The sequence below is a fragment of the Symsagittifera roscoffensis genome, chromosome 7 (genome assembly GCF_963678635.1).
Source record: "Symsagittifera roscoffensis chromosome 7, txSymRosc1.1, whole genome shotgun sequence".
In the NCBI taxonomy this organism is placed as follows: Eukaryota; Metazoa; Xenacoelomorpha; order Acoela; family Convolutidae; genus Symsagittifera; species Symsagittifera roscoffensis.
In genome coordinates, this window is record NC_087068.1 from 16090933 (window position 1) to 16105705 (window position 14773).

The 14773-nt window shown below is 36.7% G+C and overlaps 5 protein-coding genes across 5 annotated transcripts in view; all 5 read right to left on the reverse strand.

Moving 5' to 3' along the window:
• The window catches only part of LOC134850944 (centrosomal protein of 164 kDa-like), a 556693-nt gene that overhangs the window by 222139 nt on the left and 319781 nt on the right, over positions 1-14773 (reverse strand). The window lies entirely within an intron of this gene.
• LOC134850985 (probable fumarate hydratase, mitochondrial) lies at positions 5426-7137 on the reverse strand. The gene has a single exon (XM_063866842.1). It carries the CDS (start codon positions 7091-7093, stop codon positions 5576-5578), a length of 1518 nt encoding a protein of 505 aa, XP_063722912.1. The 5' UTR covers positions 7094-7137; the 3' UTR covers positions 5426-5575.
• LOC134851163 (parafibromin-like) lies at positions 10344-12185 on the reverse strand. Its single transcript, XM_063867130.1, has one exon. It carries the CDS (start codon positions 12130-12132, stop codon positions 10576-10578), a length of 1557 nt encoding a protein of 518 aa, XP_063723200.1. The 5' UTR covers positions 12133-12185; the 3' UTR covers positions 10344-10575.
• Positions 12275-14179, reverse strand: LOC134850945 (protein SREK1IP1-like). Its single transcript, XM_063866774.1, has 4 exons — positions 13642-14179; positions 13251-13487; positions 12643-12694; positions 12275-12541 (listed from the first exon to the last, which is right to left on the reverse strand). Exons 1-4 carry the CDS (start codon positions 13715-13717, stop codon positions 12397-12399), a joined length of 510 nt encoding a protein of 169 aa, XP_063722844.1. The 5' UTR covers positions 13718-14179; the 3' UTR covers positions 12275-12396.
• On the reverse strand, positions 14189-14653 carry LOC134851914 (bis(5'-adenosyl)-triphosphatase-like). The gene has a single exon (XM_063868189.1). It carries the CDS (start codon positions 14651-14653, stop codon positions 14189-14191), a length of 465 nt encoding a protein of 154 aa, XP_063724259.1.

Genomic DNA, 14773 nt, shown 5'->3' on the forward strand with positions numbered 1-14773 from the left:
CTTCTATCTCGAGCAGGATAGTATAAATTACATAAAGGACAATGAACGAAACTTCTAAACACTCAAACGAAGCTCTCAACTTTTCGTCTAACCAACCCCCGACTTCCCGGGACCTTTTTTTAAAAAAAACTTCTAAAGACGAAAAGGTATACCTTTTTTATCTCGAGCAGGATATAGTTTAAAATACATAATGGATAATGAACGAAACTTCTAAACAATCAAACGAAGCTCTCAACTTTTCGTCTAACCAACCCCCGACCTACCGAGAATTAAAAGAAAAAACTTCTAAGACAAAAAATATACCTTCTATCTCGAGCAGGATGGTATCAAAAACAATGGATTATGAACGAAATTTCTTAAGCACTCAAACGAAGCTCTCAGCTCTTCGTCTAACCAAACCCCGACTTGCCGGGAATTTGTAAAAAAAAACTTCTTAAGACAGAAAAAGTATACCTTTTATCTCAAACAGGATACAGTATAAAACGCAAAATGGATTTTTAACAAAAGTTCCAAGCAATCAAACGAAGCTCGCAACTCTTCGACTAACTAAACCCCCGACTTCCGGGACCTTTTTTAAAAAAAAACTTCTAAAGACGAAAAGGTATACCTTTTTTATCTCGAGCAGGATATAGTTTAAAATACATAATGGATAATGAACGAAACTTCTAAACAATCAAACGAAGCTCTCAACTTTTCGTCTAACCAACCCCCGACCTACCGAGAATTAAAAGAAAAAACTTCTAAGACAAAAAATATACCTTCTATCTCGAGCAGGATGGTATAAAAAACAATGGATTATGAACGAAATTTCTTAAGCACTCAAACGAAGCTCTCAACTCTTCGTCTAACCAAACCCCGACTTGCCGGGAATTTGTAAAAAAAAAAAAAAACTTCTTAAGACAGAAAAAGTATACCTTTTATCTCAAACAGGATACAGTATAGAACGCAAAATGGATTTTTAACAGAAGTTCCAAGCAATCAAACGAAGCTCGCAACTCTTCGACTAACTAAACCCCCGACTTCCCGAGAATTAAGAGAACGAACTTCTAAAGACAAAAAAGTGTACCTTCTATTTCGAGCAGGACAGGACACACTACGCTATTCAGGGACACAGTGCATTAACAAATGCAACTGCTTGAACATTTTAATTACTGGTTGAATGTATACGTTGAATAGAACAATTTGAACATGCGGCATTGGGTGTTTTCTTGTGAACGCTTCGGCGCGTTCAAGAGTGCAGATAACAAAGTAATGCAGATTGCAAAAATGAACCGTTCTAGAATAAATTAGCTTCTTTTTAATTTTCCAATGAATTTAGCTGGGGGTTTGACTGATAGCTAAAAGTAAATCAGATAATTTCAAGGAGGCGAGGCGGATTTTCGGATCACTTGCGATACAATGCAAGCGCATCATTGCAAGCTAGCGGATAGAAAATGAGACGGAAAAAAAAAACAAAATAGAAAAAATTCTTTTGGGAAATATGAAAAAAATTCAGACAGAAGCAAAACAGAACTTCGCATCACTTGCGATACCACATATAAATAGCATCGCAAACTAGCAGACAGAGAAGAACAAAAAATAACCACTAAGTCCATAAAGATTTTAACAAAAAAAGCAAAACTAAAACTTCAAGATTTTGTCTGGAGTGATATTCTATATGCGGAAAATACATCTAGTAACACAATCAACGGCAATTAATGAAAAATCAAAAACCATTATCGAGCGGCAACTGCGCCAACAAACCTTGGGTAAAACCAGTAGAACCGAAACAAACTTGTTGTTATGAAAAACTTTGAACTATAATTTCTTTTCATTGTGCGATCCAGAGGGGAAAAGAATATAGACGAAGTCAAATTTAGTAAACTATCAACAGCAGAAGTAAATCAAAACACTTAAAGCAACTACAATATAAATCGTGTGCATTTCTATGATGTGACACTTAAGTCGACTAAACAAGCAGACACATAATAAGCAGACACATTTTTTATGAGCGGAATTTTTCCGTTTGAAAAAAAAAAAAAAACTAGTCCTGTCAGACTCCAACCCAGGATATTTGCCGTCCCAGGGGTATTCGTGACTTCCAGACAAAGTAGGCCGCATACGCACAAAACTAATTATGAACTTTATCTAAATTTACCATTTTTAATTTTGACCATTCAGTGAACGAAGTTAATTACAGAGGGAAAAGTCTAGCATCCGATTGCACTACCCTGGCTGATCGCAAGGGTATTAAAATGTTAATTGCTGTAATGGTTGTATACTGACAAAAATGTAGATCAACTAATTAAGGAAGTATTTTGTTTGCTTTCATTGATACCAGAAGCAATTACAATAGTTTTCTTGATTTCTCTTGCCAGCGACTTAATGTTCACAGCTGTATCTTTTGTTTTTTCCTCGTAAAACGTTGTTTTGAACACAAATTTTGGCACTCAGCATTTATATCAAGACTCTTTTACTTTGGCACCCTTTATCTGAACACAATCGGCCTTCAATTTCTCTGCCCAAGAAATTGTTTGACACATAGGCGAAGCAGAGATTTGCAGCACTTGCTATGCAAAAAATATATGCCAAAATTACCTCGTAAAAATTTATTGTGAAACAGCATCACATTTTCCAACAAATTCAAAATTTTGCAAAATAAGAACGATCTAGTCATTCTCCAACCCTTAAAATTCATAAAAGTCCTTTATTAAAAGAAGAAAACAAAATTCAAAAAATTCAAAAAGCCACCTTCCAAAACTTAATAAAAATGAAATAAAACACAAAAAACTCGACAATTTCTTGGAACTCAACTAATTGCACAAACCGTAACATATTGAAAAAATTTCTAATTTGAGTGAGGTAAGCCAAAATGTTCCCCCGACTTCCCGAGAATTAAGAGAACGAACTTCTAAAGACAAAAAAGTGTACCTTCTATTTCGAGCAGGACAGGACACACTACGCTATTCAGGGACACAGTGCATTAACAAATGCAACTGCTTGAACATTTTAATTACTGGTTGAATGTATACGTTGAATAGAACAATTTGAACATGCGGCATTGGGTGTTTTCTTGTGAACGCTTCGGCGCGTTCAAGAGTGCAGATAAAAAAGTAATGCAGATTGCAAAAATGAACCGTTCTAGAATAAATTAGCTTCTTTTTAATTTTCCAATGAATTTAGCTGGGGGTTTGACTGATAGCTAAAAGTAAATCAGATAATTTCAAGGAGGCGAGGCGGATTTTCGGATCACTTGCGATACAATGCAAGCGCATCATTGCAAGCTAGCGGATAGAAAATGAGACGGAAAAAAAAAAACAAAATAGAAAAAATTCTTTTGGGAAATATGAAAAAAATTCAGACAGAAGCAAAACAGAACTTCGCATCACTTGCGATACCACATATAAATAGCATCGCAAACTAGCAGACAGAGAAGAACAAAAAATAACCACTAAGTCCATAAAGATTTTAACAAAAAAAGCAAAACTAAAACTTCAAGATTTTGTCTGGAGTGATATTCTATATGCGGAAAATACATCTAGTAACACAATCAACGGCAATTAATGAAAAATCAAAAACCATTATCGAGCGGCAACTGCGCCAACAAACCTTGGGTAAAACCAGTAGAACCGAAACAAACTTGTTGTTATGAAAAACTTTGAACTATAATTTCTTTTCATTGTGCGATCCAGAGGGGAAAAGAATATAGACGAAGTCAAATTTAGTAAACTATCAACAGCAGAAGTAAATCAAAACACTTAAAGCAACTACAATATAAATCGTGTGCATTTCTATGATGTGACACTTAAGTCGACTAAACAAGCAGACACATAATAAGCAGACACATTTTTTATGAGCGGAATTTTTCCGTTTGAAAAAAAAAAAAACTAGTCCTGTCAGACTCCAACCCAGGATATTTGCCGTCCCAGGGGTATTCGTGACTTCCAGACAAAGTAGGCCGCATACGCACAAAACTAATTATGAACTTTATCTAAATTTACCATTTTTAATTTTGACCATTCAGTGAACGAAGTTAATTACAGAGGGAAAAGTCTAGCATCCGATTGCACTACCCTGGCTGATCGCAAGGGTTTTAAAATGTTAATTGCTGTAATGGTTGTATACTGACAAAAATGTAGATCAACTAATTAAGGAAGTATTTTGTTTGCTTTCATTGATACCAGAAGCAATTACAATAGTTTTCTTGATTTCTCTTGCCAGCGACTTAATGTTCACAGCTGTATCTTTTGTTTTTTCCTCGTAAAACGTTGTTTTGAACACAAATTTTGGCACTCAGCATTTATATCAAGACTCTTTTACTTTGGCACCCTTTATCTGAACACAATCGGCCTTCAATTTCTCTGCCCAAGAAATTGTTTGACACATAGGCGAAGCAGAGATTTGCAGCACTTGCTATGCAAAAAATATATGCCAAAATTACCTCGTAAAAATTTATTGTGAAACAGCATCACATTTTCCAACAAATTCAAAATTTTGCAAAATAAGAACGATCTAGTCATTCTCCAACCCTTAAAATTCATAAAAGTCCTTTATTAAAAGAAGAAAACAAAATTCAAAAAATTCAAAAAGCCACCTTCCAAAACTTAATAAAAATGAAATAAAACACAAAAAACTCGACAATTTCTTGGAACTCAACTAATTGCACAAACCGTAACATATTGAAAAAATTTCTAATTTGAGTGAGGTAAGCCAAAATGTTAGGTAAAATCCATGCTGTGGTAAATCAGTCGACAAAAGCAGAAAAACAGAAGTCCGTCAAGATTTTTTGACTAGCGTAGAACTTTCTTAAAAAAACAGATCCTGGCCGGATTCGAACCTGCTAAAGTCGTTATTCCGCTTTGATAACGTGTAAAATCAAATCCGTTCACTATGCTCCAGATAATGATCCCGAAACCAAAACTCAGACGCTCATATGCCATTTCTTGTAAGTAAAAAAACGAGTGTCAGCATTTTGGGTCTATGCAAATTTAAAATTTTTCGGTATGGTTAAAAAATATACTGCAATAGCCAAAAAAAACTATTCCGTCGTTGAAATGTTGTTTCTTGTGATTTTTTTAACAAAAAATTTTGCTCGAGCTTAAAAAACTCCCAATAATGCTTCGTGACGCAAAATCATTCAAAAAAGCTGCTGATTTAATACTTTTAAAAGATCTCAACCATTTAACATCCGGTATCACCCAGAATCAATCCCCTGATCTCCTGACTGAGACTCACTTGCCATAAGCACAGTGCTTTCTTTGACACGATTTAGATAATGTTGTACAAAAAACCGAGAAACAATCTGTCCAACCAATGCCGCGCACAGTAATACAAAGCTACCCTTGAGCAACGAGTCAGTGTATTTCAGCATAAATATCCAACTTCCAGCTCGCAACGACAACCGATAAAAATTCAAATCGAGCGCTTCCACGATTAAATAAATCTCTCAGAATTAGACAATCTTTATTAGTAATCAAGGTCATCAAGTTTCGCGTTTAACTGATATAATGCACAAATGCATCAAATATACAATTTTTATAAGTTTCTCATCAAACAGACCTTCTCAACCCCTATTTCATCTGTAATTGCATCCACCTTAATCAGATGGCCCCAACATATTTTCTGGCTTAACCCAATCATTAAATTGCTGCTCAGTCAGTAATCCCAATTTAAGGGCCGCCTCTTTAAGTGTAGTTCCTTCTTTGTGAGCCGTCTTTGCAATTTTAGCCGCATTGTCATAGCCAATATGCGGATTTAAAGCCGTCACTAACATTAACGACTCATGCAACAGTTTCTCGATCTGAACGCTATTCGCCAGAATTCCGACAACGCAGTTCTTCCGGAATGACTCGCACGAATCAGAAATAAGTCTAATCGATCGCAGAACATTCGCTACTATCATCGGTTTGAACACATTAAGCTCAAAATGGCCGTTGCTACCTCCGATTGTAACCGCTACGTGGTTGCCCATAACTTGCGCGGCTACCATTGTTATAGCTTCACATTGTGTAGGGTTAACTTTTCCAGGCATGATGCTACTTCCTGGTTCATTTTCTGGTAAAATCAGCTCTCCCAAACCACATCTGGGTCCGGATCCTAACAATCTAATATCGTTCGCAATCTTCATTAAACTAACTGCAATAACATTCAGAGCTCCTGATATTTCAACCATAGCATCATGAGCAGCTAGAGCTTCGAACTTGTTTGGCGCGTTTGTAAATGGGAGTCCAGTAATATCGCTTATGTTGGCAGCGACACTTTCAGCGAAGCCCTTTTTGGTATTCAAACCAGTGCCAACAGCTGTGCCTCCAATAGCTAGTTCATAAACCCTTGGCAAACATCCTTTCACACGTTCGATGCCGTTTTTCAGTTGTTGCACATACGCGCTGAATTCTTGGCCTAGAGTTAAAGGAACTGCATCTTGAGTATGAGTTCTTCCGATTTTAACAATTTGACTAAATTCTTCCGATTTATTATTCAAAGCTTCAGCTAAATTTCCCATGGCAGGTATTAGCTTTGAAGTCGTTTCCATAGCAACCGCAACATGCATAGCTGTCGGAAAAGTGTCATTTGAACTTTGACTTTTGTTGACGTGATCGTTAGGGTGCACGGGGTCTTTGCTTCCAAGTTTCCCGCCCAAAATCTCTATCGCTCGGTTACTAATAACCTCATTAACATTCATATTACTCTGAGTTCCGCTACCTGTTTGCCAAATTACGAGCGGAAAATGACTGTTCAATTTTCCTTCTACAATTTCATCGGCCGCTTCTGCAATAGCGTTTGCTACTTTCTGATCAAGGCCATGCTTTACATTAGCTAATGCTGCTGCTTTTTTCAATATACCAAACGCTTTGATAACAGGCAACGGCATTCGTTCGCTCTCGCCACCAATGTCAAAATTCATGGTCGACCGTTTTGTCTGAGCGCCATAATATTTCTCGTTCGGGATTTCGAGTTTCCCAAAAGTATCGCTTTCGGTTCTGAAGTCTGACATTCTTCTGTTTACGTTTACAGAGGTTAAATTAAGTTGAGTTAATGTGCGGTTGCTGGTTAGTTTGAGGTTTGTAGTTGAAGCCAAAATTGACCGGGTAGCTCTACTCGAGGATCTTATCATGTCTCGAAGAGTGCGTTGATGTAATCATTCAAAGAAGCGTCTGAAATATATCAAATCCATAATAAATGTATTTATGAGCAGGGCAGAGTTGATGATTTATGACTTCAGGCTTTATCGCGCCTCACGTAAGATTGCTGAAACGGTTTGATCGTATTTTATTCCACAGAGGCGAAGCCTAACTTCGCACCACATGCGTAATCACACATGCATTGCATTGAACGCAAGCGATTAAGTAAAAAAATGAGACAAAAGTCATCGTGTCAAACAGAAAATAAGAAATGTCGAAAAAGCTACATTTGCAAAAATTTCATACGCTTGTCTCGAATGATGTTCAACTTGCGAAAACATGTCGAAAAACACATACTGCAGCAAAAAAAATATGATATAAATCGCAGGCTAGGAAATTGCACTACCTAACTTAGCATCGGAGCAGCCGAACATGGGAGAGGGCGACCAAATTGACGAAAACGCATTGAGCCGATGATAACACAAAATCGACGAACGAAAACGCAAAAAAAGGACTTCATTAAGGAACTCATCACCAGAATTCTTTCGCTCATCAACAGAAGCCATATCAGGCAATTAACCCGATATAATATAAGCTCAAACAATTTTAGCCGAAAAAAAAACAATAAAAGAACAAGGATAGCCGGTTACTGTGCAAGTAGCACAGAATAATCCGACCAGTCTTAAAAAATACAAACATTTTTCTTCAAATTAGGGACGTTTTTTTCCCGTGTGGTGTGATAAAAAAATCTAAACGAAAAAATAGAAATTGAGCAAATGCGACTGTCATAGTCAAATATGCCAATTGCAAAACAGTTTTTTTTCAGAAAAATATAAAACAGCTCCTTAAAATTTCATAAACCTCACAATTTTTTCTAACTTTTTGCAGAAATTGTTTGATTTTTCAAGTTTTTGATTCCCGAATTGGCGCTAAAAAATTAACTTTACCCGAGCAAAACCAAGATCTCGCGGCTTAAATTAAGCATAAATAAGCTTTTGTAAGCCTGGTCAACCTCACAAAAATCAAAATATTAAACTGGTTTTCTTGACAATGACGTTCGATGTCGTTCAAATCACGTCTGAAATGGCTTTATTATGATATATCACTCGACCCATTCCAATAATTTTGTGTGGAAAAGAAAAACTGAAACGCACCCGAAGACAAAGTTCCTCTAAACTGTTCAAATGGTCGAAACAAAAAAGAAATAAACAACATCAAAAAATCAAAAAAACGGTTATTCAAAATGCAACATCGTCTGATCAGCTGGTAATAAGGAGATACACTGCGAGGAAGAAGTTGTTCACGTGGAAGTGTCTACTACCCGATCGCAATAGATTTGCTCTCAGAACTATCAAGTGAGCTCAGGAAAACGGTTTTCTGGTTGACGAAAAAAAACCTGAAGAAAAATTATAATGCTTTGTCAACAAACCTTAAAAAAAGACAAACAGACGTTGACTAAATCGGTCCACAAAGGGCAGCAAAAATAGATTTGCCTTTGAGGCACTCTTAACCTCCTGGACCGTATCTATAACACATCAAAAAAATTGAAATCAATAAATACACTCCAATTAGTTACTTTTCAAGAAACTGAAACTTTTGAGGTCAAACACAATTCTGGTAGCAATAAAGCTTAAAAACAAGGACAGCTGTTTGCACAGAATGTCCGACCATCTTCTTAAAAAATGTAGAAGTAATGACAATTTTAGTGCGTGATGTGATTAAAGAACCATACAATAGAGTAAATGGAAAGTCAATTTGGCATAATCGACAACATATGTCTTCGAAAAATGATTATTAAACAAAAAATATGTAGGAAATTTTCTGAATTTTTGTAGAACAATTTATTTTAAAAAAAACTTTTTTGCCGAGAAAGCGCAAAATAAAGCTTCGAAAATTAGTTTTTACAGAGTAAAACTAAGTTTTTTACTTTTTAAATGAAAAACCTCATTCATAGGACCTTCTCGCTTGCTTTACTCGCTCGAAATGAGACTTGAACTCAAAAAAATTTCAGAACACGGAAAATTTTCTGAAAGTTTTTTTCATGTCAATCGATTATCGACTTAAGGTCTTTAAAATGATATATCACTCGACCCATTCTGACGATTATTAGTGGTACCTGATTTTGCGCGGAAATTTTAAAAAAAATAGCCAATAGGCAGTTAGAAAAGTAAACAAAAGGAAACAAAAAAAACTAAGTTAACTTCAACTCGAGATTCAATGCCCTTCAAGCTCCTTGAATTTCAAGAACAATTCATAACTAGCACTTATTTTTAGTTAAATTAACCCACCTGGCGAAAACTGGATCAATATGTAAACTTATTCCGCTGAGAATCTAAAAATTTTCCGAAGTAGAATTCGATCATTTTCGCGATCTTTAGACGTTTGCTGTTTGTTAGCGCAGTTTGCCTTCCTTTTAGAAAAAAGAATAGAACGGAAAATGAATCAAAAGTCAAACCCCGAAAAGCAAAAATTGAGCGTGCACAAATTTCCCGAAAAACTATTTTCACGGCCTATTTATAAGAGTCTTCACTGCGTTCAACTCTTAAAAAATTAAAACACAACCGAAGACAAAAATTCCTCACTATTTTCAATGGCCAGAACAACTGGTAGAAGTTCCTTATCTTCATGGTTAATAAAAAATACACGCTGTTTTTCTATCACAAAAAGTTATTCTATAATTTACAGCTGTATCTCCGACTAAATTTTGCATATCAGAGATTGGATCATACTTCAATTCAGTACTGTTCTTCGCATTTCTAGCAATAAATTCTATATTTAAAGGGTATTAAAACTCTTCTGAAACCCAGATTGTTTCGGGATCGCGCAGATTGTTCTAGGTCTAGTAAATCGCTCATAGTTTCCTTGGTCGCGCAAAGTCGCGACATTCATTTTTGAGTCGCACGGAGATCGATATCCGGTAAAGTCTATAAAAATCAAACGATGTTTGATACAGTAGAACGATGTCATATAAATCGAATATAGAACAACGAAACGATGGCACGTTAAGTCGAACCAAGTCGAACGCGGGAATTGTTCAATACAGTCGAAAACGGAAATCTTTCGACTCAAAAAGTCGAAAACGTACATCGTTCAACCGTTTCGGTCGAATCATGAGTTGAGCACATCAGCTCCGGAAGTTCTGAACACCTTTGCTGCCTACCCTCAGCGTGCCGTATCATTAACAACAAAATTTTGGTACTTTTTGTATCAAATTAGTTTTTTGAGCTAAGTTAAAACGATTCCTTCAGAAAATAATACTAAATTAATATTTGCATAAAAGCATCATTTGACTTACCAGCTAACAAAACAATTAACACAATTAAGAGAGAAAGAAAGCCACCTGATATCAATTTTTGACAAAAAAATAATACTCCCAACGCTACACGGAGCTGTTTCTGATCAATTTGACCCATGAGTAGCTTCTGTCATGACCATTTCAAAACATAAAGGAAAAATTTATGATATTTAAACTCAATTAAGTTCTCAAATTAGGCTTGTGCTTGCCGACCCATTTATCTAATGCTTCCCAGAACTTCAAGATAACTGCTCGGTCCAAATGCCTATGGTTGCGACTCAGTTTCAAAATATGGACGTCCCATTTTTGCACGTTTTTATCGATTGGCAGATCGTCCCATTGCATGTAAAACGCTTTCATATGCAGAAATATTTCAGTGGGAGATCCATCTGGAGCTAGCCAAGGCCATCCTTTAAATTGCCAAGCCGGACCCTGGACAAAACATGCTACAACTCGGTCCCATTCCTCCATCGTCAACTTACTCGGAAGGTCCACGACCCGATAGGGAACCGATACGGACTGACCTCCGATCGCTTTGCTCCTGTGGAGTAATACTTCCGCGTCGCGCCTCGTTCCCTCTTGTCTTTTTTGCTCTGAAGAAACAAATCTGAGGTCTTGCAGGATATCTTTGGCGTTGAAAATAGAAATCAAAGATGAACTTCCACCCGGTAAAATTATAATAGGCGTCTTTGAGACTCTTTTCTGAGGAGCACTACTTGGAGATCTACTGCTACTCGAATGGCTATATGATGCACTCTGAGAACTTGGTCTGCTGTTCGAACTGTTATTTGAGCCTTGATTCACTGATTTCAAACTCAGTCCGTGGTAAGTTCCCATCGTATCGATTTTGAACCCTTCTGTATCCTCGCGACCTTTGAATTTTTCCTGGTCGTACCTGTTGTAATGTGTCGGCTGATTTTGTTTTTCTTTCAACTGATCTTCTTTTTGCTCTGTTTTTGAACTTGCACCTCCCCCACCTTCAATGGCCCGCACTGACTGTAAAATGAGCCCCACGTTTTGACCAATCAGCTTGCTTCCCGTACTTTGAAGAATGGTTGATCTTGTTCTCCAAACTCTCTCTTTACTCGTTATGTACTTAATCGCTTCTTCGGCGCTCATTCCAAGTCTATTTTCGACCAAGTTTGGAGGCGCCACAAAATCATCCGATATTACAGGTTTTGTTGACTTCATAATCACCGCTTTTCGTTTCTTTATCAACTCCTGTAGCTTCTCTTGAGGAATCGCTTCGGTTAAAGAACTAACAGGCGCCCCAGATCCCGCACCTGATCCATCATCATCCTGTCTGGATTTCGAGCTTGAATCTTGCTTCAGTTTTTTCGCATCTATTCCTCGATTAGAAGATCCCAAAGGTCTCTTTTCGCCTCTTGGAATTGCAATTTGGATCGGAGCTGTTCTGTCAATCCTAGTCGAAGAACTGGTTATGCCTTGAAGATAATTCTCCAAATCTTTTCGATCTGGCAATCTGACTACTGGAATCTGTTTTGAGGACGATTCTTTCACGTAATGATGATGCGGTAAATTAATATTATCCAGGAAATCAACCAACGAGAATAGTGTGTAGTAATCTTCTTGGCCCGAATTTGCGTCGTATCGAATGTAGTTCGTTTTTGTGTCTTTCGGCCATGCTTTGTCTCCAAAAATGACCAAGTCGTCCTCGACTTTGATCGGCTTTTTGGTCATGCGATATTCGCGCAAGACACTGAGACAATCTGCCATTTTAGAAGTATTCTTGTTTACAAATCAGTCGTCTGAAAACGGAATACAACTAAATTATAATCATTTCAGTTCAATCAGATTTGCAAACATAATAGGGTGAATGGGTTATTTTTTGTTTAAATCATTATCAATTAAACACGATAATGAGCAAACTATCTATTCAATACACGACAATGTATCCTAAAACAATAAAAACCAGAGGGAAAAATAATAAGTTTGTTGAAACGCCAGAAGATCAAATATTCTTCATCATAGTCATCGGTATCAATGACTAGAAGCTGAAGAATGTTTTCTACTTTTTCTGCTTTTCTCTTTGCTTTTTCTATCCCCGCTGCTTTTCTTTCTCTTCTTTTTACTTTTTCTTTTCTTTTCTGATTCATCTGAAGATTCGTCATCACTGGACGATGAGCTGAAAAACAATTAGCGTTAAATAGTTTTTTCTTCCAATAATTGATCAACTTCTGATGGTATTATAATCCAGCTTTTATTGTGGCTTGGAGTTTTCTTTACCTGTGTGCGTATTTTTCAGAAGCCTTCCTCTCTTTCTTTTTCACCTTCTTTTCTAAATAAACAGCCAGTTCTTGAGTTAAAGCTTAAGGCTAATTGACAAGATTTGAATAAGATTGCTCGTATCAGGGCAGAGCCCTGAAAGTTATGACTGCCCATTCAAGTCGCCGAAAATGTTATGTTGAAATTTTGGGTTCGAAATTCTCAGTAAAAATAACTTTCAAAAATTCCGATTATTAAATTATTCCGGATGTCAGCCCAAATCATTAGTACCATAGCTGAAATGCTATACCAATCAAAATAGCTGTACAAAAAACGCAAAGAATATGAAAAAAACTCATTTACACATGAGTTTAAACTGTAGATAGCTCCCAATTAGCTTCTGATCTTTTTTCAAGGAGGAGGGTTAGATCTTTTTTCAAGGAGGACGGAATGAACCAAATTTTCGAATTTTGTTTGACCTTTTTAAGGCCGACAAAATCGATTTTCCGGCTTCTCTCAAAACTGCATACATACCTTACGTCGCCAAATTTTTTGCGCCTGTTTCCGACAAAAAAAAAACAGGTCAAAAACAACGTATAACTTAATCTTGCGGCATTATTTGATCTTACTTTTCTTTTTAATTTTCTTTTCTTTATCTTCGTCTCTGTTCAGTTTCTGCAGAGGAGTCAATTTGTCACTTCCATCTGAGTCACTACTCGTGCTACTCACATCCAATATTATCTGGTTACTACAACTGGATACTGAAGTTGCCGTACCCGGTTTGACACTCCCAGTTGAAAATGTTGCTGATTTCTGGAGAGGCTGGAATTGCACTGTGTTATAACACTGGTAGGCTAAATGACCCGCTAAAAAACATCAATTTTTGAGTTCTTCTGCATATTTGAATAAAAAGCAAACTGACTGTTTCCAAATCGGTTCAATTTTTAAAGATGTTCGAAAGTTTTTCTCTATATTTTCAAAATGAGAGAAAAAATCGGTTTTTATGAGAGAAACACTTACAGTATCCACATTTTTTGCACGTCCCGGGGGCCCTCGTGTTGACCTTCGCACCGATATCAAAGCGACCAAAACTCATAATTATACTCGGAAGACCGCATTCTTCATTGTCATTCTAAAAACTCGTCTGCAGCTCAGAAAAAGCTGAGCATTGGTTACTGTCAGCTGACTTGCCACGCGTTATTTTAAATTGATACAAAGAAAATAATTTCAAGGGGAAAACCAATAAAAAATATTTGCTATGTCAAACGTTATTCTTTCGCACATTCTGATAATAGCACTTGTATCGAACCATTCGAGAAATCAAAAATAATTAAAAAGGCATTGATTGCATCAATTTGGTGGCACTTCTAAGAAAATTCGCCGCGTTTTTCTGGTTAGTTTCTGTCTCAAAGCGTGGCCTCCAAGAAATATTTGAAAGAAATATTAATTATTGCTTTAGTTATCAAATGTGATATAAGTGACAGAAAATCAGCCATATTAAATAGCGAAAAGCTTTGGTAACGGAAGATATTCTTAAGCCCAAGCGAGCCCAAAACAAAAAATAATTTTATTGTTGATATTCATCATCATTTTCTTCAAAATACTCTTTCAACAGTGTTGCTTCAGTTTCCATTTCATTGTCGGTTCTCCATTTAATATCATCTTTCTTTTCATGCGTTTGCAACACTTCGTAAATTCGGTCATCTTGCAACGGATCCCCTTCGATTCGAGGAACAATATGCACGTGCACATGCTCTACGGTTTGACCAGCGGCCGCGCCATCTTGAATTGCAATCGTTAATGCAGTGGCATTGAAAACTTTTTGAATTATAGGCGATATTCTGTGAACAAGTTTAAACAGATCAGAGACTTCTTCTGGAGACAAGTCGTTGAATCTTTTCGCCTCTCGGTCTGAAGCTACTAGCACGTGACCGGGCGCGATTGGCTTTTTGTTCACAAATGCGTAGGAAAGCGCCGATCGACAAAATATACAAGACGAAGTTATAATAACATGGCCGAATTTTGAACTCATTCTGGCTTCTGAAATGAAAGAACGCCTTAAACATTTAACCTGTATCTAGCATTTAACAGTAAGGCGCCAGTAATACCAGGGATCTGCAGCTATTAATTGCAATATTATTGTTCTAAAACT

Excerpts from the sequence above, each read along its gene's own strand:
- LOC134850985 (XM_063866842.1), bottom strand. The coding sequence starts at position 7,093 with ATGATAAGATCCTCGAGTAGAGCTACCCGGTCAATTTTGGCTTCAACT.
- LOC134851163 (XM_063867130.1), bottom strand. The coding sequence starts at position 12,132 with ATGGCAGATTGTCTCAGTGTCTTGCGCGAATATCGCATGACCAAAAAG.
- LOC134851914 (XM_063868189.1), bottom strand. The coding sequence starts at position 14,653 with ATGAGTTCAAAATTCGGCCATGTTATTATAACTTCGTCTTGTATATTT.
- LOC134850945 (XM_063866774.1), bottom strand. The coding sequence starts at position 13,717 with ATGAGTTTTGGTCGCTTTGATATCGGTGCGAAGGTCAACACGAGGGCC. Across the intron at positions 13,488-13,641 it reads GTGCAAAAAATGTGGATACT|CGGGTCATTTAGCCTACCAG; the intron begins GTAAGTGTTTCT and ends GATGTTTTTTAG. Across the intron at positions 12,695-13,250 it reads AAAGAAAATTAAAAAGAAAA|AAAAGAAGGTGAAAAAGAAA; the intron begins GTAAGATCAAAT and ends CTGTTTATTTAG.